The sequence below is a fragment of the Gadus chalcogrammus genome, chromosome 8 (genome assembly GCF_026213295.1).
Source record: "Gadus chalcogrammus isolate NIFS_2021 chromosome 8, NIFS_Gcha_1.0, whole genome shotgun sequence".
NCBI lineage: Eukaryota > Metazoa > Chordata > Actinopteri > Gadiformes > Gadidae > Gadus > Gadus chalcogrammus.
In genome coordinates this window covers 14,953,775-14,979,489 of record NC_079419.1, presented here as the reverse complement: position 1 = coordinate 14,979,489, position 25,715 = coordinate 14,953,775, and the positions used below count along the sequence as shown (strand labels likewise).

General features: G+C 42.8%; 2 protein-coding genes across 3 annotated transcripts; both read right to left on the bottom strand.

The window, feature by feature from the left end:
* Positions 1 to 1,501: 1,501 nt before the first annotated feature.
* On the bottom strand, positions 1,502 to 12,497 carry tmie (transmembrane inner ear). The gene is made up of 4 exons (XM_056597175.1): positions 12,387 to 12,497; positions 6,895 to 7,012; positions 5,764 to 5,913; positions 1,502 to 1,824 (listed from the first exon to the last, which is right to left on the bottom strand). The coding sequence occupies exons 1-4, from the start codon at positions 12,495 to 12,497 to the stop codon at positions 1,502 to 1,504; spliced, it is 702 nt and encodes a 233-aa protein (XP_056453150.1).
* A 7,039-nt stretch (positions 12,498 to 19,536) lies between these two features.
* Positions 19,537 to 25,715, bottom strand: ccdc13 (coiled-coil domain containing 13). 2 transcript variants are annotated; one of them, XM_056597054.1, is made up of 14 exons: positions 25,434 to 25,715; positions 24,858 to 25,063; positions 24,465 to 24,613; positions 24,194 to 24,336; positions 23,933 to 24,016; positions 23,735 to 23,848; positions 23,128 to 23,232; positions 22,841 to 23,002; positions 22,533 to 22,709; positions 22,003 to 22,203; positions 21,822 to 21,916; positions 20,691 to 20,753; positions 20,438 to 20,572; positions 19,537 to 19,936 (listed from the first exon to the last, which is right to left on the bottom strand). In XM_056597054.1, exons 2-14 carry the CDS (start codon positions 25,058 to 25,060, stop codon positions 19,789 to 19,791), a joined length of 1,779 nt encoding a protein of 592 aa, XP_056453029.1. In that variant the 5' UTR covers positions 25,061 to 25,063; positions 25,434 to 25,715; the 3' UTR covers positions 19,537 to 19,788. The 2 variants fall into 2 exon arrangements, with proteins under 2 accessions (XP_056453029.1, XP_056453030.1); XM_056597055.1 differs by lacking the exons at positions 20,438 to 20,572; positions 20,691 to 20,753.

Sequence of the window (25,715 nt, the reverse complement as noted above, 5' to 3'; positions counted from 1 at the left end):
TGTTATTTACAGTGCCCCGATTTTCTATGTCTTAAAAGTTAGGTAACAATATCGTCACTTGAGAAGAAAATGTGTTAATATGAAATAGAAAACCATGGGTTATCCCCCCCCCCCCCCAAAAAGCATTTTATTAATGGGTTTTGATGTCATCCTGATCACTGACAAGTTAGTGTAACATTGATTTGGTTCTGCTATACGAGGACAACCGTTGCTTGGCACAAACTATAATCTTGGTCTTTCTGCTTCTTGTTTGCATGACACGGGGAACGAAAGGATGTTCCTCTCACTTTTATTCACACTTTTGTTTGCCTGAAGCCGAGGGTGTCACTGTTAGAAGAAGCCAGCCGTTCAGGCCTTCATGGTGACAGTTTGTTGTGTCCACTATGACCCTTCTGCTGGCCTCCCCCTGACTCCGTTTCCGTTTCTATTTTGGTTCTCACCCATTGGCTATTGGTCCACACGGTAAAGTCGGCTTAAGCCCAATGTGCGCTTGGCTCACAATACGCTGCGATGGGAAATAAGATGTGACTGCCTATCATGGGAGCATCCAATAAGCTATGAGTCTTAAGATGGCAAAATCCATTATGAGGAAACTTCCTTATTCAGCTTTTTAGCGCCTTTAAGGTCTCTAACGTGAACTTAGAGGTCTTTGCAAGTGATTAAGATGTATGAGGAGAAAGGAAACCAGATTTGTAGCTATTGCTGCTTGCTAGTGCTAATGTGTAGATACTATTATCCCGGTCTATGGGGGCTGAGGCCGTGGCAGGTCATATGCGTCTATGGTCAGAGTTGGCAAGGTTACACACCCCAGACGAATCTTAAATCTCATGTAAGGATAAAAACGAGACAAAATGACAGTAAACCGTACATTCAACCCTTGTTATTCTTTAGAAAGGAAAAAACATTTTAAATGAAGCACTTTAATGAACTACAATACAGTATTCTGTTTTCGATTGTACTTTGTAAATTGATTGTGTTTTGGATTCAAGTGTATAACGGCAAGTTGTCATAGAGCTAAGGTTATAGCAATTGTTTCAAATACCTCTCATAGAATAAAAAGTCGGTTTTCTTTATTTATATCATACTAAAATATATATATATACATTCATTGTTCATAAATATGATTTTGCTTCTGATATGTGGAGAATGTTTGCAAGAGACCATTGCTTGTTTTATAGTCGATTGTTATTCAGGCAAGTTAATAATAATGTACATGTACATTTGGAATCAAACAAAATGGTGTTTGCTGTTTGTGTATTGAAAATAACACAATAAATATATAAATGTGACTGTATTGCTCTCTTGTTTGCTTATAAAACATGTACAAAACATAAAAAGCATCCAAAAGTCCAAAAAAACTCATATTATCCAACATTGGATAATATGAGGTTTGTTTACTCGTGTTTCCTTTCGCAGCATCACCAGCATTTGTCCGTAGAAAATTAGAGACTGTCCATAGAAAATAAGAGTCTTTGTTCTCCATTTAAATTCTGTTTGCAGTTCACTTTTTAGCACCTCCTTTCTTGGCCCCGCCCTTCCCCCCGCCTTTACCTCCTCCCTTGTCTCCCTTTTCTCCTTTGTCCCCTCCTTTCTTGGATCCACCCTTCTCAGCCTCCTCTCCGTCCTCTTCGTCCTCTGCCTTCTTCTTCTTCTTCTTCTTCTTCTTCCCTTCTTCCTCTGAATCCTCCTTCTCTTCCTTCTCCTCCTTCCCTTCCTTCCCTTCCTTCCCTTCCTTCCCTTCCTTTCCTTTCTTGGCCTTCTTCCCTTCCTTGCCGTCCACCTTGCCGGCAACCGTCTCCACCTCCTCCTCCACCACCTTCGCAGCTGTGTCCGAAAGAAAAAGAACAAGGTTGAAGAAGAAGAAAAAAAACGCTTCAATCTCTTCACAAAAACACCAAACACAACAGCCCCCTCATTCACCTCATCCTATCTGCCACAACAAGCCAGGCTAGCGGGAAAAAGGGAGAAGGCATCTAGGAGAGGAAGCTTTAAGTAGGTCATGTTCTAACGGAGGCGGAGAGGTCTCTATGGGTCCTAATGATCATGGTCTGTTTGTTCTTCTAATAGGATTGTAATGAGCGCCTAATGACGAGACGTGCAGCTCGGTATGTCCAGCAGACTCAGAGGCATCCCAGGCGGCCAGTTCACTCTGCACTACATTGAAATATGGATGTGGAGTCATGTCATGCAGTATTAGCCTGAAGGAAAGCAGTCCGACAAGTTTGGGTGTGTATTATGGCATACCGAAAAGGTATGTCCATATTCCACTTTCGGAAAACTATATAATTTCAATAATTGCACCAAGAATATTGCATAACTTGTCCTAAGATTTGTCTATCGATTTCTATAGACACTACCAGGTATTTCTTAAACAGGTTAAAATAAATATGGCATATGTTGTCTGTTTGAAAGCATAAAGCATACATAAAGCATAGTATATGGCATTGCTTTGGATTAAGGAATCAGCATATCATTCATGTTGTACTTTCATAGACTGGAAAGAGCAAGAAAGGTATAGAGGGTGAGGGGGAGACAAACACTGGTGTCTCTTTACACACCGCCGACATTTGCTCAAGAAAATATGACTCAGTGGTCACGTTTTTCCGACATTCTCAGTGTAAATATCCTACGGTATCGGTCAACAGGAGCCACGGAAATACATGTGAAAAAAATGACAGTGTCTTGTATAAATGCCTTGCTTGTTGTAATGCTATGCATGTCCATGAAAACCTGTATACCAATTCATTCATATATTCCCCATTTTACAGCAAGTTCAGCAGCCCTGACTCTCTGTGTAATTGGTTTGCTTTAAAGCTGTGGATCAATGAGGGAAATGTTAAGTTGTGCACCCTCTGCCAATGGAAAATTTGACAGCGAGGGGACAAAAAAGATTATAATGCTGTTTGTTTATCTAAATATATATTATACAGACATAGATCCTCTATCATCGTGTTCACACTATAGGTATAGGTCGGAGGGGGAAAGGCCCGAGACACAGCATGAAACCCCTTCCAGCAATTATATTAGCACTGTTGCGTTTGCTGTTGATAACACCTCTTATTCTTGACATTGGCGTGGACACCCGTGCTATTGCCTGCCATCATAGTGAGGGAGAGAGGAACGCTAAAGCCCATTTTGAGCCAGCGAGAGTCTCGAACAACCTTATTACGTTAGCTGTCACCCATAGATAGGATTCCTTCCCCTTTTTCCTTCCCTTCGTCTCTTTATCTCTCTCTGGTGAATTATGATGTGTGTGCGTGTGTGTGCGTGCATGTGAATGTGTGTGTCGGGGAGGTAGTGAGGTGCAGGTGTTGAGATGTGATAGAAAGATATAACCTGTCTGCTTTAACAAAGACTTTCCACTGCTTGCTTTTGAGGGGAATGGAAGTGCTAGGAGCTGGCCCCTTGGTACACCTTCACCTTGTGACCATCAGCCGTGGTTACTGCAGAGCCACAGTCAAGGCCAAGGAGTGATTGCTGCCTGTTGGATTGGATGTTTTTGAAAAACTCCATATAGGATTTAGCTTGATTTGTTATATGTATCTATTAATTTATTTATTCATCAACAGGTGCAAATGCTGCAAGGCAGATATTTGTGTTTCAAAACATGAGATGAAATGTATGTGGTGATGATGAGAGCACCAGTGGTGAATGGTTTAATTATTTAAAATGAACTCTTCATGACTTTCTCACTATTTTAATTTGAACCTCGGCATGCCACAGATGAGGTTGTAGGTCATCACAGTTTGACACAAATGGTCATTTCCTTTCTGTTAACAATCATTTGGGGGCCTGCTTAATACAAATTGCGTGTGCATCTTTGTATTTATTCCCTAGCAGGCAATAATGGAGTGCTTTGAGTTCCGTTCCAGTGAGAAGTGATTGTGTATCCGTTCATCCTGTCACTCTGTTATGGCAGCAGTTCATATTAAAAACATGTTATCCCCTCCACATGGGTGATTACATTTATGGAACGGACAAGGATTTAGCTCAACGCATCAGATTATCCCTCGATAAAGTAGGAGGTGAATGACGGCCCGCTCCCACACTCTGCTCCATTAGTACTCTCTGTTATTATGGGATATTATTATCACAGAAAGTGATTATATGGTTTTATGTATGTGTACACACATATTTAAATATAACTCAGGGTTCACCGACTTCAACTCACTATTGACTTTTCATTCCTGTGTGAGAAACACAGTGGTCATGACTAAGCAAATAAATACTTTTATGAAGAAGGCTTTCTGTGTCTTTGTGCGTCATAATCTGTCAACGACAGACCAAAGCTGTCAGACCAGATCCGTCATAATATTTGACCTTTGAAAACCTCCAAAAAGGATCCAAATGTATAGCAAAGAGAAGGAAGATGATTGGACATAAATATGTTTGCTGTAAAGTTGGTGTCAGCCAGATGAAAGTAATAAGTATAACTAATAAGTTATACTGCAATTAATCTTTATTTAACGTTAAGAAGCAAAGACCACAAATAGAGTAGTAGACAGAGAAACTGACAGACAGACAATCACACAGAAAACAGAAGTGAAATAAGACAGGCATCATACACAACACGTAACATATCTAAATCTAAATAATCTACATTCAGGACACCAAGTTCTGCAACGATTAATTTTGACTCTACTAAAACCACAATGTGCATGATCTCTCACAGCAGCCTCTATACACACGAACCGGTGCTAAGAGGATTACAATAAAAAAAGGACCATCTCCTAACATAATGGCATGCGAGAAATAGGCTCAGCTGCACATATGGAGGCGGAGGAGGGAGGAGGATGAGGAGGAATAGTAAGGAGGAGGAGGAAAAGGGAGGAAAAGGAGAAGGGAGGAGCAGGAGGAGACGGAGGAGGGAGGAGGATGAGGAGGAGGGAGGAATAATGAGGAGGTGGAGGAGAAGGGAGGAAATGGAGAAGGGAGGAAGAGGGAAGAAGAGGATGAGGAGAAGTAGGGGGGGGAGGAGAATGAAGGAGGATGAGAAGGGAGGAGGACCGAGAAGGGCTGATGAGGAGGAGAAGAAATGAGGTGAAGAGAGGAGAAAGGAAGAGGAGAAGGGAGGAGGAATGAGAAGGAGGAGGAGGGGGATGGAGGAATAGGAAAGGGGAGGAGGAGGAGGAGGAGGAGGAGTATAAGGGAGGATGAAGGATGAGGGGGTAAAAGGGATATCAGGCTGTCTCGGGCAAATCGAGCGGAGTGTTGCTCTCCTCCTCCTCTCTGACTACTGGAAGCTCGCTGCTTTCAGTGCTCTGAAGCTGGACCTGCTCAGAGACCGTCTGCACGCTGGCCAAAGACTCCGCTAGAGGACGGGAAGAGAGGAGAGGAGGAGGAGAGAACAGAAGAGAGGCCGGGGAGAGGAGAGGAAGAACGAAAAAAGAGAATAGAGATAGGAAGAGGAGAGGAGAGGGAAAGGGAAAGGGAGAAGAGGAGAAAACAGGTTGAAAGAAGGAAAGAGAAGCAGAGAGTATCAAAGAGGTGGGGAATGAAGCAGGAGGAGAAGGAAGAAAAATAGAGAAGGGAAGGACATAACAGGCAATAGGTAAGGAAGAGATGAAGGGAGGAGGGAAGAGGAGAAGAAAAGAGTGTTAAACAGAAAAATAAGTAGTAAAGTAGTAAAACAGGAAAACTAAGGCGAGAGAGAAGGGAGTGATGAACACGTTCTGCTATAGGTAGACAGCCGCCTGCGAAGCAACAGGGTCACCATTTGCAATGTTGGATGAAACATATGTAGGAGAATCTGGAAGCACTTACACCCTGGGATCTCGGTCAGCTCACTGAGTGGGGGGACAGTCTCCAGTGTGTCGGCGTAGGACTTAGCAGCCAGTCTCTGGGCGTTGCGTGCCTCGATCTCCTTCTTGGTCCTGGGGATTCGGCATTTGAAGATGCAGCATAACGTGATAACTGAGGTAGAAGGGAGCAGAATATAGACAGCAGGAGAAAGGGGTCAGAATCCATTATGTCTCTGAATACATGGATCCTCACGTTCCTGTGGTCACGCTGTAGGAACATCAATAGACACAAAAGATAGTGTCCAATAATTGGATTTTGGAGATAGCACTCAGGTCATTTAAAACAGACTTAAACACGTTATGTCGTTTGCTAATCGTTGCAAAAAAGGTTTTTATTTTAACTACATAAATAAACATCAATACAAAATCTATTTATAGTGCAATCACAAACATAGACTGTGTTTATTCTTCACACGTTTTTCTCCTTAAACCCAAAACAATTAAGATGCAGAAGCTATGGCATTCATTTATTGTAATCTATTTTACCCTGATGTTTTGGATGCACTTATGATACAGTAGTGATTCATATCTGAATCACTGGCTCCATAAATTATAGTGTTGCCCTTGTGAAACAATAACATATATTACAATGTTACGACTTGACTTGCTGGTCATTGTTTGATCACTATATATATATATATATAAAGTTAGAACTACACTGCTTTGTACCATAATGTGCGTGTCTTTTGAGGGAACCCAGAGCAAGACCCTGGGGTCTATATACTCGGTAGAAGAACCCGCCTGATGCACTCAGGCCCGGCTGGATTTGAACCCATAACCTCCTTGTGGTGAGTGAACTGACCAAACTACTGACCCACTTAGTCATTCAGCGGATACCATCAATGCAACTAATGAGGGGTGAGGCATTTTGGGAATGGACGCATGTGAACGTTAGACTGCAGACGTTGGGGTTTGACCCCTAAACCTTTCAAGCCAGAGTGGAACGTCCCAACCTCGACCTGCCTCCCCCTGACTAATACATGGGCTGGCAAAATACGTAAGGCACACCAGTTCATTACGAAACTGTAATGCATCAATGTCATTTTCAAGTAAATTTTCAATGTAACCTTCAGGAAACAGTGCTTCTACTTACCAACCGTTAAACCGAACATGGAGAAGATGCCGATGACCTGCCACAGTCTCAGCCCCCAGAAGACCACCGTCTCCGAGTTGACCGGGTCGGGCTTCTTCGGGGGGTCTGTGGGTAGGAGCTGGGGGATGAAAGGAGCAGGAAGAGGTTCATTTATGCGTGTAGTCTCTTGATAAGGAACATTGCAGATCGGGTCACGCCCCACGTGTCTTTACGAATGGGAGCATTTAAGATATTCCTCGAAGGTGGCGGTGCCTTTCATGAGATAGAGTGGGTCTGAGAACCAGCCCATGACTTGAGGCTGTAAAAGAGACCTTCAGAACACTGAATAAAGGCATTTTAACGCAGCTCTCTCACTAAATCACTCATTATTGTCTTTCTCCTGTCGCCCAAATCTCTATATCTTGATATCTATCACCATAGGCTTAGTCTACAACACACACACACATACCCAGAGAACCGTTCAGGCACACACACACACGCGCACACACACACACACACACACACACACACACACACACACACACACACACACACACACACACACACACACACACACACACATGCACACATAAAAAAAATAGAGATTTAATGCATTATAGCTGAAATCTAAAAATATGAAGTAAAAGCAAGAACAACTATGAAAGGATATGAATATAGAATCTTTGATGTATATTACTCAGTACTTGAACGCTACATCAATTTGGTTTCGGTACAATGCACTGGACAAATCCATCCATCAGTATTGAACTATTTTTCTAAGAGAGCTAGTTTGATTTTCTTTGCTGACAGATTAATAATGATATAGCCTACTAGAAAATCAAACAGCTCTGTACAAAATGATGTTAAGTATACTCAATAGAGCTTGTAGTTCTTCGGCATTCATAACCCTGCCATGTTGAGAGGGCTCAAGAGACTTGTGGTAGTACTTGTGTAAAACCCTAAAATAACCTTGGCTAATGACCCTTTTTTGCAACGTCTAGCATAAGAAACGTTGTGGGAGTTTCAAGCACATCAACTCCCTATAATGACCAATCACTTCACGTTGAAAACAGCAACCAAAAAAACATGCTCCTATGCTTCCAAAATGTGGGCGGTGTTTGCTATGTGACGTTGTGAAGTACAAGCCGTTTTATGTTTCACACAGTGCAAAAAGGCGGGAACTTTTCATTTGAGCTTGATGGGAGAAAACACACTTCAGTGATCCCCAATATTCACTCACCTACATAAAACACTTGACTGTGTGATGCTCATTTAGTGGGTCACAATAATATAGAAGTCCTGTTTTGAGTGAAACCACTAAACAGGTCAGCAAAATCTATGCGTAAAGGAAGTAGTGCCACTAAACACATAATGCAAACCAGCTCCACATGCTTAGCAGTCAAGATGCACACTTTATTCCTCTAACTGGGAATAAATTATACTTTTTCTCCACACCATGCTAGGTGTATACCATGCTAATCTTATTAGTTTCTTCTGTCCTCCTTGTGTCAATACAATCGTTTCATAATGATTGAATTCATTCATTCTTTCGCAAACATTCTTTCATTCATTCTTTCGCAAACTCGCAAACAAAAAATGTATGTTTCAATTTAAAATACAGATTTACACTGCTTTAAAGGTTTTTCTTGCGGAAGTAGGCATTTGATTTCCCATGACTGCATTGCAAAATAATTAACGAGAGGCTATGTTTGAAATTGGATCGACATCTAACTTGATAACATAAAAGACCACTGTTGTCTTTTCATGCCCTCCAACGAACGGGGGTGGCGAACTATTTGTGTTCTGAAAATGAAAAAAAATTGCCAAATATGAAATTTGACACCAATTTCAAAATTATATATATATATATATATATATATATATATATATATATATATATAATGCCGTAGGCACACCACCCAATGCGCTGTCAGGGTCCGATGCGTACCTAGGCAGAGCTGTGTTTGGGGTTACCTCAGGGGGACGGCCCCCACGCATATGTCGCATCGAATCAAAGGAGGTCACATGGTAGCACTTGCACACGCTTCAGCCCACGCAAGCGTGGTGCACATTAGTGATGGGAATTTCGGCTCTTTTTGGTGAGCCGGATCTCTTGGTACGGCTCACCAACAAGAGGCTCTTTCGGCTCCCAAACGGCTCTTCATATTACCGCTTACGTATACCTTTTATAATGGTGCCATGCCGTAACTCAGAAGGTCATGCAGTCTTGGAATCATTTTTTGAGAGAGTGTTTTCCTGCTTCGAGGAACATACATAGGATTGAGAGCCTATCAGGGACGCGGGAAGTCAGTCCGAGTGGGGGGTGCTGAGAGAGAGTCTATATAATGACGTCAAAATAAATGCTGCGCAACATCCAATGTTTACAGAGACGAGAAGACGGGGGACGTCACATTCAGGGCTCCGCTCTGATAAACACTCTTGGTGTGTAAAAAGACTAACTCTGCCAACTAGCCGCTGTTATTCACAAACGTTAGCAAGTAAACAATGTGGAAATTAGAGTCAACTCGGCTGATACTGTGCTGAATTTCACACACTAACAACATGCCGACAGGCTGTTGCGGTCCGGGATTATACACAGCGTTATAACAAGGATTCAGGAGGTTATTTGTAAAGGTTTACAAAGGAAAGTGACAGTAAAAGAAAGCCTTCATTTTCATCCAGAGTTACGAGTTGTCTGATATGAGGAAAGTGACGATTTCTCTGTCAAGTGAACCGTCCGTCTTTGCTCTTTTTTTGCCAACCAGTTTACGTGCGGGATTCCAGAATCAAAACGATAACATTCAACATTTTACACCAGTTTTAGAATGTTTTGCACTACAACAGATGTTGAACACCAACATGCTTATGTAAAATCAGCATAGTACCATATTCAGCTATGGACAGATCACATACGGAATGCAGGGAATTGGATGTCCGGCTGGTGTTGTGATCGCGAAGTTTTGCCTTCTTGCACTGTCCTGCGTACTACGGTGACGGTGCGCCCTAGCAGTTGCTCCCGCGCCCCCTGCCTTCTCCGTTTGTTTCGTATATTTTAATTGACTAATTACAGGCGCAATCAGAGACGCCCCCAACGCATGCGCCGGCCCTGCCTGTCAGTCACAGGCAACGTGTGTCGTGCATCGAAATCCCCCGCCCCTCGCTGCTTGTTCTCATGATCGGTTGCTGGCTGCCATGCATGCGCCGTGACACGCATAGAACGTGTAGAATGAATGCATGTAGCACCCGTAGCGCGGGAGAAAAAAAATGACACCGGCTCGCGTTTGGGAGCCGACTCCCATCGTTCACTTAAAAGAGCCGGCTCTTTGAGCCGACTCGTTCGCGAACGACCCATCAATAGTGCACATAGTTGGCTACAGGTGTGCAAAGAAAATTAAGTAAACAAATAAACTAGTAAATTGTATAATGTTTAGCTAATGCTAATACTATTCATACGGTTCATCTACGTCACGTTTTCTGGAACACCGCCATTTGCACGACCGATCTCGCCAAGGCCACCCACACCGCTCATCTGAATGTTAGAAAGAGACAGAGATATTATCGATTTTAGGCTCCGATCCTTATTTGTTATCCCTAGTTTTTTTTTTTCCATTAGTATGCTTGCCTCAAATCAATCTTCATGACATATATATTTATTTAGTCCACAGCCCCTCCCCATACAGTGGAGATATCTTGAAAGCGTTCAAGAGCACTGAAGCCTACCAATATGCTGTGGCTGGATGGGTGAAGGACGCTAAAGTGAGGCACTTGGCCACCAATAATCTTTATCTGATAATGGCAAAGTTAAGTACTATATATTTGTGACTTCTTGTGAACAGTTTGTGGTGGGTTACTATCATTGATCGTTGAAATCAGTCATCAAATCAAAGGCGATAATTTCGCCGGGGACGCTTGGGACGAGATTTCTTCAAGATTCATTTTGTACCCACAACAAAACCCGATTTGAATTATGATGGATTATTTTGGACGATGAATGAGATATTAATACCAATACTCTTTGGCTGGGACGATGTCAACATTGGGTATATGGAGCAGAACATAGTGGGTCATATGTTAACGTTTTTTGTACGCATTTTATTCATTAGTAAGCTACATGGATATGCCATCTTTCAGAACCTTTCATTACCTGCACTAAAGAGAATAAAAGAGCGCATCCTCATTGTTTGATTGTGGTCGTAAGTGTTGTTGTTGGTGCTGAGTTACCACTGAAATCAGTAGGTCAGTGGGTGGGATCGGTCGTCAAGATCGCGGCGCAAAGCTACAGTGACGTCACGTGAACCTTATGAATAGGGGGATTATATAATAGTAGGATTGCTAGTTAGATCCCTGCTCCTCCTAGCTAAATGTCAAAATGTCCCTAAGCAAGACGCCTAACCCTGACTGCTCCCTGTTGCCTTCTGTGGTTGGCAACGAAATCGGTAAGGGATGTGCGTTTGAATGTGTAAAGCGCTATGAGCGGCCACTGGTGAGAAAAGCGCTAGTTAAATGCAGTTGGTACACCATTTGAAGAAGATATTTATGTGCTATGGAAGTTAAGCTACCCAAATGTATATAACCATAAGAACATCACATAAGGACATGTCTTTGTATACATCTGTGTTTCTTTCTGCCTTGTTCAGCTTGCAAATTTTGTGATTTAGTGCGTGGGACCGCTACAAGCTACAGCCAAAGTAGTTTCTTTGGCTGTATGTAAATTCCCATTTACGTACAATAAGTATTTGTATTTTTGATTTGAAAGCACCATAGCGTCAGTTATGCTATCATTACATTATGCATATGCATTTTGTGACATACAAATGAATCTGATACATCACAATTAAACAACCATTGTTCAGTTGAGGTTTAAAAAAGCACAATCTTTATATAATGTCCCATATGTTGTCTCAGCCATCTAAAAATTATCCATCAAAGGCAGACATGGATACAGAGTCTATGGAACGGCTTCGTTCAGCGCATGTGTTCTCGTGTTTAGTCGGGTCAGGTCCCACTAGTTGTCATGCAATATGTTACCTGTCCTTCCCCGTACTTAGCTTGTGTCACCATCATGATGGTTACCTCACACACACAAACACACACACACACACACACACACACACACACACACACACACACACACACACACACACACACACACACACACACACACACACACACACACACACACACACACACACACACACACACTCACAGCTCAACCGACTGCTTTGAACGCTCTCAGGTTAAACAACCGACGCAAACAAAACATCAGTTAGATACTGGTCCTGAACCCGCCCCCCTTTATTTATGATCCTTTTCCGTGGACCCATGCAAACGTCTCGGGTTTCATTGCGAGTGTGTTCGGTCTTTGTCAAGCCGTGCCGGGCTCGTTCAGCAATAAACACACAAAAATACATCCATCATGCATGAAGCTACACCTGCTCAAGCCATGCGGGACATCAACGGTGTCCTTCCCCCTCCGTCTGCCTGTCCCCGGGAAGCGACGCCCCGGCTCTTACCTCGGGATCGGGGATCTGGGACAGCACGGAGGACCAGCAGTGAGCCAGCAGCAGCGCCCCCCAGCCCAGCAGCACCAGCTGGCGGAGACGCCCAGGCCGATGCCCCGCCATCCTTCTCCCTTGTTCCTTTCGTCAACCCCCTTCCCCCCCCCCACCCTCACACTTATTATCCTGCCACCAGGACCCTGCCCCCCCCCCCCCCCCTTCTCTCTCTCTGCTGGGCCGATGACGCCGCGTCCTGTCAGACAGCACCACAATGGCCTCCGCGGGTGATTGAGGGTTATTACGGCTGCGCTGACTGCTCCCTATCACTGAGCCCAGTTTCGCGCCCCGCTGCTCCGCTGCTCTGGCTCCGGTGCCTCGCTCTGCCCTCCCTCCGATCAGCCAGCGAGGAGGACATGGTGGTGTGTGGGAGCCACGCAAGCAGCCAAACAGGAGCTCTTTCTGGTCGAGGGCAGCTGATAGAAAGGCTTCACTATACCACAGCCCAGCTAGCTCGCTCGCACGCTCGCAGGGGACATTAATTAGTTAGGAGTCCTGGTGTGGTTTACCGATGAGCCTTCCTGCTAGGAACAGGCGGCGTACATTGGGGGGGATGGGCAGTGTGGTCACTTAAGGGTCAGCTTCTCAATAGGTGTGGCTTCAAAGCATCGAAATGACATCTGTTTGGCAATGATGTGACCTGGTATTCAAATATTATACATAAGTGGAGGAAGAAACACTTTTGGTTACAGCCTTGGCTTGTAATATTGTAAATATTTGATCATAATAACAATGATGACATAGAGTCTTGAGAGCAATCTTTATCGACCTAGTGACCCATGAAATTGGCAGTTGGAAGAGTTGCACACGTTGGATTCGCCGACTTTTGGAAAATGCTGGCCTTGCTTGACTATGCTGAGGTTTTAGTATTTCAACGAGATACAGCAGGAATAAAGTCTCTACTACTATCTAGTCTGTAGTAGTAGTAGTAACAAAAAACGGGAACCAGGGGATTTTTGTACAGCGAAGAATATTGATTAGTTGCTGCAGAATATATGCAATGTGATTATTCATGTTAATGCTTCTCTGGTTAGGAAACAGATGATAGGTTCTGTCTAGGATCTAGGATCAATATCCATCCGCACAAAAATAATCGATGGCTGACAATGGTGTATTTTGCACAATGTTACTAAGGTTACATGAAAACATGCATTGAAATGTGGCAAATGTCAGGTGAAACGTGTGACCATAATGTTTGGCGTCAAAATGAGGACTCTCTCTCAATAGCAAAGAATATGCGTTTGAAATTCTCTTCCTCTGGGCTTCTTCTGAAGTCAACCGGCTTTGACAGAAACACACACTCAGGGACAAAGTCAAGTCAAACCCCCTCCCTTAATCCCAATTGTAGACAGGAGCTCCGCAAAGGCGTGTTTCTTCTCCCTTTGGTTCCTTTGAATGTGAGCCTTCTTTTTGATATGCATGAAGCACAGACTTCTTAAAAGCACTAGCAAGACATCTGACGAATAGGCTAGCCAGCAGATGCTAGAGAATTGTACGTTTGGTACTGCCTTTTGATTAGATTTGAAGGCTATCAACCATTGAGGATGAGGCCTGATTATCATAGGCCCAAACCCAAAGTGAGGTCTGAGGATTTAGGACTAAGGACTCACGGACCTCAGGTGCTAAGTGAGTGTGTGAGGCCACATGGGCTCAGATAGGTATAGATGGGATTGGGACAGCACTTCACAGAGCACATATTACCTTGACAACGTTTAGTGACAAAGATGTTGCTGACACTTGCCGGTTTGGGAATTCTCATTTTTACTTTTTTTGGTTTTTTGTAAATGCAATGAAAACAATCGGCTACAGCAATTTATTGATATTAGAAAATATAATTTTTACTTTTGAATAATTTAGGTGATTTTTGGCCTACACTTACTAATCATAAGTCAGAACGGGCTACATTTGGCTGAATTATAAAAGGTATAAATAGTAATATGAAGAGCCGTTTGGGAGCCAAAAGAGCAGGCTCTTGTTGTTGAGCTGATCCAAATGATCCGGCTCACTAAAAAAAGGCCAAAATTCCCATCTGGTCACGCATTGACAGTAGCGTCGTCTTGTTGTTTACCTTCCTAATTTTCGGATTTCCTTATGGTCTCCGCGGTAAACGCCTTAATAATTTCGCGAGGACGCGCATCAAAGTCTGTGAGTCCGTGAGTCCGGACATTGGGATTGGGCCATATAGTGCCACATTGCTGCTTATGAGTCTGAGTTGGGGTTTTTGAGGGTCAAGGGCACACAAATAAAATCATAACTGTCAATACAAAACGTCAGTCTAGATAAGGATGTGATCTTTTGAAGATCTATATACAAGTAATTTCATCTCCAGCTGTGTGTTACATTATTCACCACCATTGCTTCCAACCCTCCATATAGGCCTTTATAGTAGGCTACAAAGAAGAACTGCTAACCACGACCAACCTCAGATCAAATGACTCCTTTTTTACAGAACAGATTTAACTCCTAATTTGAATGGTAGGTCTCCCTCGTTGATCAGAATGCATACATGTCCCTCTCCAAGATGCTATTAGTGATAATGTAACACATGGTCTTACTCCAGAAGACACAGAACAACCTTTCACGCCACATAATCCTCAAATAGCCTTTAGAAGTTATTATCAAGGTCAGAACCAGCATGGGCAGTGTTTCACCGTCATGGCCACCAGACTGTAAACAATCCCCCTTCAGCTCAGCTCATATCATACAGATTCATCTGCAGCCATTTTGGTCTACCTCCTATTTGACTCCGTAAAAGACATGTAGAGCTATTTAACAAAATTGTATTACTATTTGACTTTCACAGTTTATTTACCATTTGAATTTTGAAACGCATGGCAAGTGCTGTTATGTTATTATTCACTATGCTATGAGGAGTACATGGACTAGAGCGCCACAGATCTTACGCTTCAATAATCAATTATGGTACTTTTGACACTTTTACTTCAAGCAAAAGGACACACTTGGCACCGGAGGAAAGCAACAGATAAGATATACTTTATCAGTCCAAGACAGGAAAAGCAATGGGTGTTCATATCTAATCTTTAGTCATCTAGTTTGCAGAACAGAAAATACTGGGGGAAACAAACTCCAGTGATAAGCAGATGGCTGATCTGACGTCACCCCACACAGCAGCCAAGATGCAAGGAAGAGAAAGAGAGAGCAGCTCAGTCTCTCAGGTCTAAATATCACAGTGTATCGAGATGGAGATGTCAATTAGCAGACCGGCCCACCAACTGCTCCACTAAACTCCAGGCTAAAGCTGTCTTTGAAATAGAGCCGCAAAGCTCATTTGTCACCTGGACCGAATTATAACGGATATCTGCCTCACCGGCGGCGATCATGTTATTGACGACAATAAACAAAGCAATGATTCACAAACATCCAGCTCAAATTTCCCCTTCCCCGTTTAAAAAAAGTCTTCCACTTCTGACTTCATTGGACGATGTGGATTTTTCTATTGTAAATATAAATGCAGACAATCTTTTTTTTTTTATCATTTAGTGGATTTGAAGATGAACTGTGTTAGCATGTACCTACTTCAATTGATACCTATTCAAACTGCCGGATGGCCGTTAACAGCCTGAAAAACAGCCGTGCACTCAAAGTAAGAACTGATTCATCCGCTAAATAAATAAAAACGTAGATAGAATTATGCTGAGCCTAGCGTTGGATTTTGCACTATTAATCCAAAATCATATTTTTTTAATTTAAGAAGCACTCAAATGTTCAGTGCAGTGTTGGCTGAGAAGATGTGCTTTTCCGGCCCCTGCTGGAAATGGCAATTATTCAGCTGAGACTGGTGGCGAAACCAGTTCCTCACCAGGAGCCCAGGGTGAGAAAAGCTATGTGAGATTGTTGGTGTTTTGCTAGAAGTAACTGGGTGTACATCTGGTGATTGCACTTCCAGCACACACTGTGTGTGTGTGTGTGTGTGTGTGTGTGTGTGTGTGTGTGTGTGTGTGTGTGTGTGTGTGTGTGTGTGTGTGTGTGTGTGTGTGTGTGTGTGTGTGTGTGTGTGTGTGTGTGTGTGTGTGTGTGTGTGTGTGTGTGTGTGGTGAGGAGCCACTGGCAGGCAGTCTTAAACTGAGGTACAAACCCTGATGGTTTGTACCTCAGGGTTTATGGTGGTACGCATATATGGGTGCAACATTAACATTTAAACTTTTAAATCCATACAGTTGATTTTGTGTATTTAAGTAGACCCTATACTTACTCTAGATGTTTGGGATCTTAGAAGGTGCAGCAATTAGACAGGCCTATTTGACTACTGATAAAGTGAAGTTACTCACTGTTTCAGTAATAATGTCAATAAATATCCCTTTACCAATGGTCATGCACAAGTAGGCTATGTCTCTATAGTCAGCCTAAAGTAACGTTTCAATTTCAAAGATAAAAAGGATGATATCCAAACCTGTCTTTTCAAGGCAAAACGCGTGTTACATAACATTACCGTTCAGCCTCAAGTCAAATTAGCATTTTTTCCTCTTGGTTGTGTTTGACTTAAAGATCAAAATTATGAGCCGGAACGAGCTGCATGTCATCAGTGGTTGACATGGCTGTCCACAGTGCCATCTAGTGATACTGGCTCAGTGTTGACACAGTCACTGGCTTCCTGTTTTCAGTTACATTGTGGTGCTCTGAGGTTTTCCATGAATGCCAACATAAATACATCTCACTTTTTTACTCAGATGCTAATCAATTTGCTGGATAAACTAAAGGCAGGTCAAATGGTTGGCTGTGAGCTTTTTATAACAGCCTTATATTTAAAGGTGATGTAGACAAAAGAGAGTAAGTTGGTGATTGCCAGCGGGATTATGAGGTTTGAGTTAATGGGTTAGAAAATATCCACGTGAATCCATACCCATAAATCCATACCAACGTCAGGGACTGTGGGAAAGGCAAATATATTAGATTGAATGTGGCTTGTTTGAACATCTGGTCAAGCATATATCCAGCTGTGTCCGTGTAAAGATATCACCATTTTCATTTGTTTCTTTACTGTAAATGTGCACATTAAGCCTTGACCGTTTATTTTCTTTCCATTACATGTAAATGAGGTGCCACGGCGAGATGAATGTACTCTCAGAGAGACACTAACCGTTTACCGGCCCCAAGAAAAGTTCACTGATTCCTTCTCTCTTACGCCAGTGGCTAACTTTAACCTCTGCGTTCACGGCTCCCACTGTTGACTTTAGTTCCTGGAGGCAGTCAATGGTCTGCAAGAAGAAGCATTGGTCCAGAACGAGGGAATACCTCTGAGGAGGAAGATGGAGAAAGGAGTCATTCAAAGCAGGAATGACAAATAGGGGAGGCTGTTTACGTACGGTGTGTTTACATAAGTTTGTGTTTGGTTTGGTGGGTTATTGGGCATTTTGGAATAAATCTACACCTTTCTGCGCAGCACAGCTCCATAAAACAATATTAAAACTGTTTGGTGAAACCCATTTAGTTGGAAGTGATGACACTGTTTAATTAACGAAATAAACAAGATCAGGACATATCATCATACATATGACAAAAGTCACAGTTGCCAATAGGAACATTGTTTTGTAACTTAGTGATATGGGTAGTACTATGGTGTGTCTCTGTTAGAATGTATTTCCCTAAAAAACAAAGCAAAACAACTATTTTGATGCATGACATTTTGATCAACTTTATATCAGAATAAAGATATTTCCTGGTGAGTATTTAATCAACAACTACAAAGGATTTAAATGTATTTATTCTCCATGGTGTTGATATAGAACCCTATTGACTCCAACACCAATTGTTATTGGTGGACGTGAACGAGACAATTGGCCGACGCCACTTCATGCATACTAACTGCACTAATGATGGCTGTTGGGGTCAGATGGTGAACGGTAAATGAACGCGGTCCTCACCTTCCGTCTGGGAGGTATTTTCAACACAAGAAGTTTTTTGTCTCCCAGCATAAAGGCTTTCTTCATTGCTACGAAAGTCTGATATTTTTGTCTTGTGGCACTTTCTCAGAGTCCAGTGGGGACCTGCCAATCTCCCACAGGCTTCTGGAGGCCATAGTGCGGTATTTGAAGCAGAACACTAACTCAGCCATGCTTTTAAATTAAGCGTGATGTGGAGGGAGGGAGAGGAGGGGTTTGGTGACGACGGCCGTTTGGCGACATTGGAAACAAAATAACTGATAGGTGAATCTGAATGCAGAGGACACTCCCTGCTGGGGTCTTGGAGCTCCGATAGACCATCAGTCTAGAAGGAGGCTCGACTCTTTTTATCCAAACTTGACACACTAGAAATGCATTTGAAATGTGCCTGGGAGGGAAATCAAAAGCCTTTCTCTGTAGTCATGAGATTACAAATCGGTTTGAGGTTGGAAGGAATTAGCATTATAAATAACACACAGATACAAACACACACGCTCACACACACACAGATACACACAGTTGTGCGGTTGATTAAAAGATGGAGGCAAGAAATACAAACATTTAGTCACTCAAATGCTAGGCTTCCTTTATTGTCCATAATAGTATGATATGATCAAAGTATGCTAACCATATGCACTTTTGTCGCCCAGTCAGTAAGAACAATTCAGGCAGTAAGCAAGCGATGCTAAAGGTTGACATCATGTTATGTTAATGATTGCGAACGCGGCAAAGCAACGCAAAGACATGTTGGAGCCTATGACTGAGAAAATATTTCTGCAATCAGCTGTAGGAACAACTGGCCTTAGGGGTTAAGATGATAAGGACAGACACTTAAGCTCTGAGTGACTTGATTGAGTTAATTTGAAGCACGGGGGAGCAATCGGAGACTGTCAAGGAAACAAGGCAAAACATAAAAGGGACCTAATGAAGACGAAGAAGTGTGTGTCCCATGAAAACAAAGAGACCCCCCCCCCCCCTCTGTCTCTAGCAGACCTGACAGGACGACAGCGGGCCTCTGCGGCTCCTCTCGCTGGGAGTCAGCAGTGTGCTGCTTGTGGTCTCCCTGCTTGGCTTGCCTTGCCTTGTTAGTGCGCCTGCAGGAGAGCGCGCTTGACCTGGCTCATCATGTCACTCTCCAGCTCCAGGTCCTCCCTCACCCTTTCCCAGACGACAGCCCCTGGCCGGGGTGGGGGAGGAGGGGTGGTGGTGGTGGGGTGGGGGGGGGGAAGACAGACCAACATCTCTGAGATCATCTGATCCTCGGGTCAAGAGAAGCAACCGCTTTTCCTCTTTCAGTTTGTACCGTGTCTGCAGCTACAACTGTTTGTGTGGTGCTTGTATCCAGTCTGTAAATCCTACAACTAAGCCACATATTGAGAACATTCAAAATAAATAGGGTTCAACTAAATCGCACCGCACTTTTTGTCAGGCTATTGAAAGCGGAAATTGCACGATTGCATTCACTTCCTGCTGCTGGCGTCACGAGTGGATGTTTTCGCTGGATCTAGCTTGGCCTTCTCCAGCTGCTGCTCGAGGGTCACTGCCTCACGACGAGCCTCCAGGGACCTCTGGTCCGCCTCCACACACCGTACCTTCATCTCCTTCTCTCTGCAACAGAGGAACCCAGGAATTCACATGGGCCAGAACATGATTAGAAAATAGGAATAGAAAAGAAGGTGGCTGTGGTGTATCCAATAGGGAAACACGAGTCCAAGCAGAAGCTAAACAGAAGGGATTTTTTATAAAACGAAAAGTGTATTCTAATGCTGAACTGGTATAAATGTGTTGGTCTAAATTGTATAGTTGTGTTCTGCAGTGTGTCCTTCCATTTACGTCTGGATGAAGAATTTGTTTTGCTTTTTTTCTACTCATTATCATTATTTCGGTGCTGCTCCAGGTTGGTATTACCACTTCTGACAGATCTGATGAATAATTATGTTTGGTTTATGATCTAAACAAAGGAGTATGGCTAATGAGACCGAAACAAACACTTTGTCTAAGAGATGAAATGACATGAAACAGACCCACATTGTATTGTTATAGTTCTACAAAGCATTAGACCCAAATTGTTATAAATATTGTTCATATCGCAAAAACAAGAATTGTTACTTTGACCGAAGGACTTGTATTAGCTCGGAGAGTCTGTCTTTCTCCACACTCATTGCATGGTAGAGAGCCTTGTATTCATACTGGATCGTGGTCAAATCAGCTGAACAGTGAGGACACTTCAACACCCCTGAATCTCTGACAAAGGGGAGCAAAATGAAGAAAACCTTCAGTTAGACGGCTAGTTTGTTAGCCTTGTGTGAAACACAGTGTACCAGTGCATTGGGGTAAAAAAACAAAAGGCTTCTAATCTTACCCTAACTCCACACTGCTTCCTAGATTTGAAGGCACTAGTTGATGGCCATGTTTAGAAACCGGCCTGAAAACAGAAGATAAATGCATTAGTCAGCGACAATGCCTTTAGACCCCTTTTCTGTTAGTAAACAATAACTCTATTATGTGGGCAGGGTTTAGGGTGGAGGTAAAATAATCCCTGACGCTAAACTTTTTTTTTTTTACAACTATATGACCGATGGTATATAAACGGTGTCCAAAGTTCAGACACATAATCAAATAGTACTGCAGAATCTGACTCATCCTGACTAACCTAATTTAACCGCAAAAACAAACACTTGGCAATGGCAAAATGGCAATTCGATTGCATTATATCCTGGTATGGTAGAAAACGGTTTAAGGAGAACAACTATATTTTTAAAATCATCAAGTGGCTGGCTCTGATCGCAAAAGTGAAACTGTAGGATTATTTGAGACTTTGCTATACAACATAAATAGACCTGAGCAAAATATATTCTATAGAGCTATGTTTATTGTAACTACAGCCCATTATTTGTATGGGCCTCCAGTTGTTGCATTCTTTTGCCTCCAGCCAGCACTGTGTTGTAATGAATTTGTCGCCTGAAATAGGGTCTATATAGGGAGTGCAGAGCAACTGTGTCTCTAGTGTACATCTTAAGTACTGATTAAAGACGCATTTCAAACTGAGAAATGATCCGGTGGAATGTTGGAGCTTTTGGAAGTAGGTCGAAAACTGGGCAGTTTAGTGCCTTTTGGTCCCCTTTACATAATACAAATTACCCTTTTCAATACCAACGTTAAATCACTAGAGCTGCAGTTATATATCATTCCTGTTTACATGGATTCAAAAGGTCAGCAGTTAATACAGTCAGTGAAATCTTTTAATCAGACACATTCTAACTAATTATTAGTTACCTATGCATAGAGGTCATACAGAGGGAAACTTGTTTTACTCTCTGTAATGCCAGTTTTACAGTAACTGTGTTGTAAATATTTTTGCTGATTAGGGCTAGGGAGGGTCACATGCATGAACAGAACATCAACAGTATTTTACTGCCCAAGCCAAATTCCAAATATCCAGCTTAAAGTCAAATACAGTGGCAAACAAATCTCCTCGGATGCCTTGCTATACCGTGTAGAAGTGATTATCTTGCTGCTGTCTCCCTCTTCTGGCAGATTCTGGGTATTGCAGGTCTGGAAGCTGGACTGGCTACCCGTATCTTCTCTCTGCAACCGTTGAACATAACAATTTCTTAGAGCTCTTGGGCTGATGAAAGAGTTTGAGAGAGTATTTTCACTTTCTCTTTGCGTACCTTTAAGGAGAGCTGCTGAATCTCCTTCTCTAGTTCCTTGACCTTTGCTTCTTTCTCAGCTACCAACTGCCCAAGCTTTTGGACGAGGGTATTGCGTGGAGTGGTGTCGGAGTTGCCCAGGGGCACTTGGGTGTACTGGCTCTGTGCGTCTTGCTGTTGACTGTGCCTGGCCAGCACCTCCTGCAGACGGGTCAGCTGTTTCTGACAAAACAGGATGAGACATCACACAGTGAGAGGATAACAAACACCCCAAAGGCAGGGCGAAGGAGAAGGCTACAAGTCAGGGTGGGGTTGAGAGTTTCGGTCATATTAAACCTTGAAATCCTAGAAAATAACGAATATGTTTATGAATATAATATTTGATTTATAAGAATATTTATATATACATTTATATTTTCTGTATAGAAGTATTTCAGTGTATATGTGTGTATTTGTGTGTGTGTGTGTGTGTCTGTGTGCATTTGTATGTGTGTGTGCGCGTGTGTTTTTTATATCAATACAAAATGCTAACTACAAACTTCAACCTTTACCAGTAAAGTGTCCACCAGCTCATCATCGTGTTTCCCCTTGTCCAGGAGGGTGGATATCTGAACCTTCAGCATCTTCATTTCCGCAGTGAGAGATTTATTCCTGGCCCTGGATGCCTCGAGCTTCGTCTTGGTTTCCTTATGGATTTCCAAGAGCCCCTCATACGCTGCTGTGAGCCGCTGCCAGGCCATTGCAAACAAACAACAAACCACTCAGGAACAAAGCGAAAGTGAGCTGGGTACCATGTCCCAAGCCCCATCATTTCAATGGTTTTCCCCTGGGGTAACCTCGGTTATCGTGCCCAACGCACCTCAAAGGCCTCCCTCTTCTCCTTTTCCATGTTGCGGATGTGCCCCAGGTTCTTGTCCTGAGGGGAGGTCTTCTGTAGGACCCGTGCCCCCAGAAGCTCGTCCTCCATGCTGCCGTGCCTTCGCTGCGTGGACGCGGCCAACTGCTGCTCAAGGTCTCGCACCTGGCCTCGAGGACAGAAAACCACCACACGTCTGTATCTTCATGAGGATCTGGAACATGTTCACGCCCACAGAAAGGGCTGAATGATTGCAGACATTGTTATGGAGGTCTTTTATTCCTGCTCACCCGTGACTGAAGCGCTAGAATCTGCTGAGAACGTCCTCTGAAGCTCCCCGGGCTGCTTATAAGTTGTTGAAGGTTGACCTCCTCTCCTACCTCACTCAGCAATGCCTATCAAAAGAGGACATCCATGTGGTTGGACAAAAGGTTGTTAACACTACAGTTTATCAGGCGGCAGTCACCGAGGTCAAATGACCATAGCACACCATTTAAGGAATATCCTCGCAAAGAGACGCATCCTATTGGCTAATAGGACACGTCTCTTTGTTTGGATTCCTCTTGTGATGTGACTACCACCTTGTAGTCAGAAGAAACCTAATGCTCAGTCCAGCCTATTCAGATGTATGGTTCCTTGAGGGTTGTCATAAGCTACCTGGCATCATAGGATCTGCAGAATCCCACTGTATTTAAATAAAACTTCTGAATGAACCCATCGCATAAACAGAAGTGTGCACTTGTATTTTTAGCTCCCTTTATCACTTATGTGCTTAGGTTTTGCTGATGAAGTTTGAACTTTAGGTTCATGAATGTTGACTGTCTTCATCCTCCCTTGTAAGTCGCTATGGATTGCAATTACTGTACTCAATGTCTTCTTCATGTAAATGCAAATTACCTTCTGAGCTACTTTCACCTCCTGCTTGGCAGCTTGAATCTGGTTGCGGTACTCTGTCATTTTGAACTGGGCAGCCGCTAATTTATCCTGCAGGGATTTCACTGCAGGACTGCTCTGTTGGAGAGTAGATGAGGTTATGCATTCAAAGGAGCCACAAGACCCCCTCCCCCTGATTGATTCTCCCTGTGAAATCTATACCTCACAGCCTTCGGAGGACCTCGAAACCTGTGTCAATCTTGTGTCAAACTTTTGGCCAGGAGTGTGAACTGCAGCATCTTCTAGCTGTGGAAGGGGTGAAAGAGAAAACACATCAGATATTTGTGCTGATGTAATACGTTCTATAAACCAAAGTATCCCATTGTGATTATTAAGTAATATTTTTATAAATGATGATGACATTAAATTTGCTGTTGAAAGGCTTAATAAAAAAAAAAAAAGTCTTATTCAAACTTCAGTTACCTTCATCTCAAGCTCTCTGATTTGTTTGCTGCCATGCTTTATTTTAATTGTCGCTCTCTCCACTTCAGCTGTTAACTCTCTGTTCTTTTTGGAAAGCTCAACAATCTTGGCAGCTGCTGCATCCCCCGCAAGACCAAATGTGCCTGGATATAAAATCATACATCTCGTAATAATGAAAACATTCATTCATTTGAGAACTTGTATTTTAAAGACGCAGTGTACCAAAAAGTATTTGGCTGTTATTGTTATTGTTGTTGTTTTTGTGTGATACCTCCAAGGGCCAGTCGCTCCTCAGATCTCTTCTTATTCAGGTGATTTATCTCAAAATCCTTCTCACTTGCGAGTTTGAGGAGACGGCCATTTTCATCACGGAGTTCTCTCACCTGATCGAGCAACTGCTGAATCTCATTCTGTAACAAACTATGAACAGGCAATAATATATATGATGCATCCCCACTTGATCTGAAATGCATAACTTCACCTGAACCCGCACCTTTACAATTTTGCCATATATACTTGTTATGTGCAATTACTATGCAGCTGAATTTAAACTTATTTTAGTCAAAATTGACTTCACATGCCTTAGTGTTGAAATATGATGTGTGTCACAATATATTATCTATTCAACTTTTGAAGGGGTTCTATCAATGCATCTGAAACGTACCTCTCCTTTAGGTTTAGATGTGGATGAGGATCAGAGGCTGAGCCTTGATCTGACAGGTTCAGGTTATCCTGGACTTCTGCAGTCTCGTGTGTGACGTGCGTATGTGGTCTGGGTTGGTTTTTTTCGAGTCGTTTCTTCTGCTGATTCTGCAGGGCTTGAAACTGCTGTCTTAATGTGTCGTTCAATCCGTCGTCATCCTCCATTATCTGCAGGTCACACAGAAAACGTTTTGTGTGTTTTATGGAGGCAGGCAGATCCGGCACTATTACGGCACCAAATGTTTATAAGGGCAATACCATTTTATCTACCTAGTAAAAAATCGTTGTGAATAATCGTAACTTGGTCGCTGTTTCGCAACACCGCAAATAAACACAGATTGAAAAAGTGGCCGCCATTTGGTCAACCATATTGAATTCAGAAACTGCTTTATTCAGTGATAATAACATATCCATATAATCAAAGGACGACCTTAATTATAATTCATTCGTCACACTAGCTAATTTATTGTTGTTAGAGTCAATAAGTTAACCATATTCCCCTTGAGGGCGGTTGGGTATTAAGAGTAGTACGTCTTACCTATTATTATTATTTAGTGGCCACCAATGAGGTAAGTCTTGAGCTCCTCCAAGTATAAAACTGTACTTCCTCGTCCAATCGCGTTCATCCGTAACCACAGCAACGGCACTGACTTCAAGGCCACACGCAATCATGTTGATAGTCTCGCGAGATTTACTTTCAACATCACGGATGCTGTGACGATGTTATCGGATGGGAAGGCATAAATATAAATTTTGTTAATGTTCCACCCACTCAGGGTAAAGCCCGGAGAAGGAAACAGATGACAAATAATGTCTTACT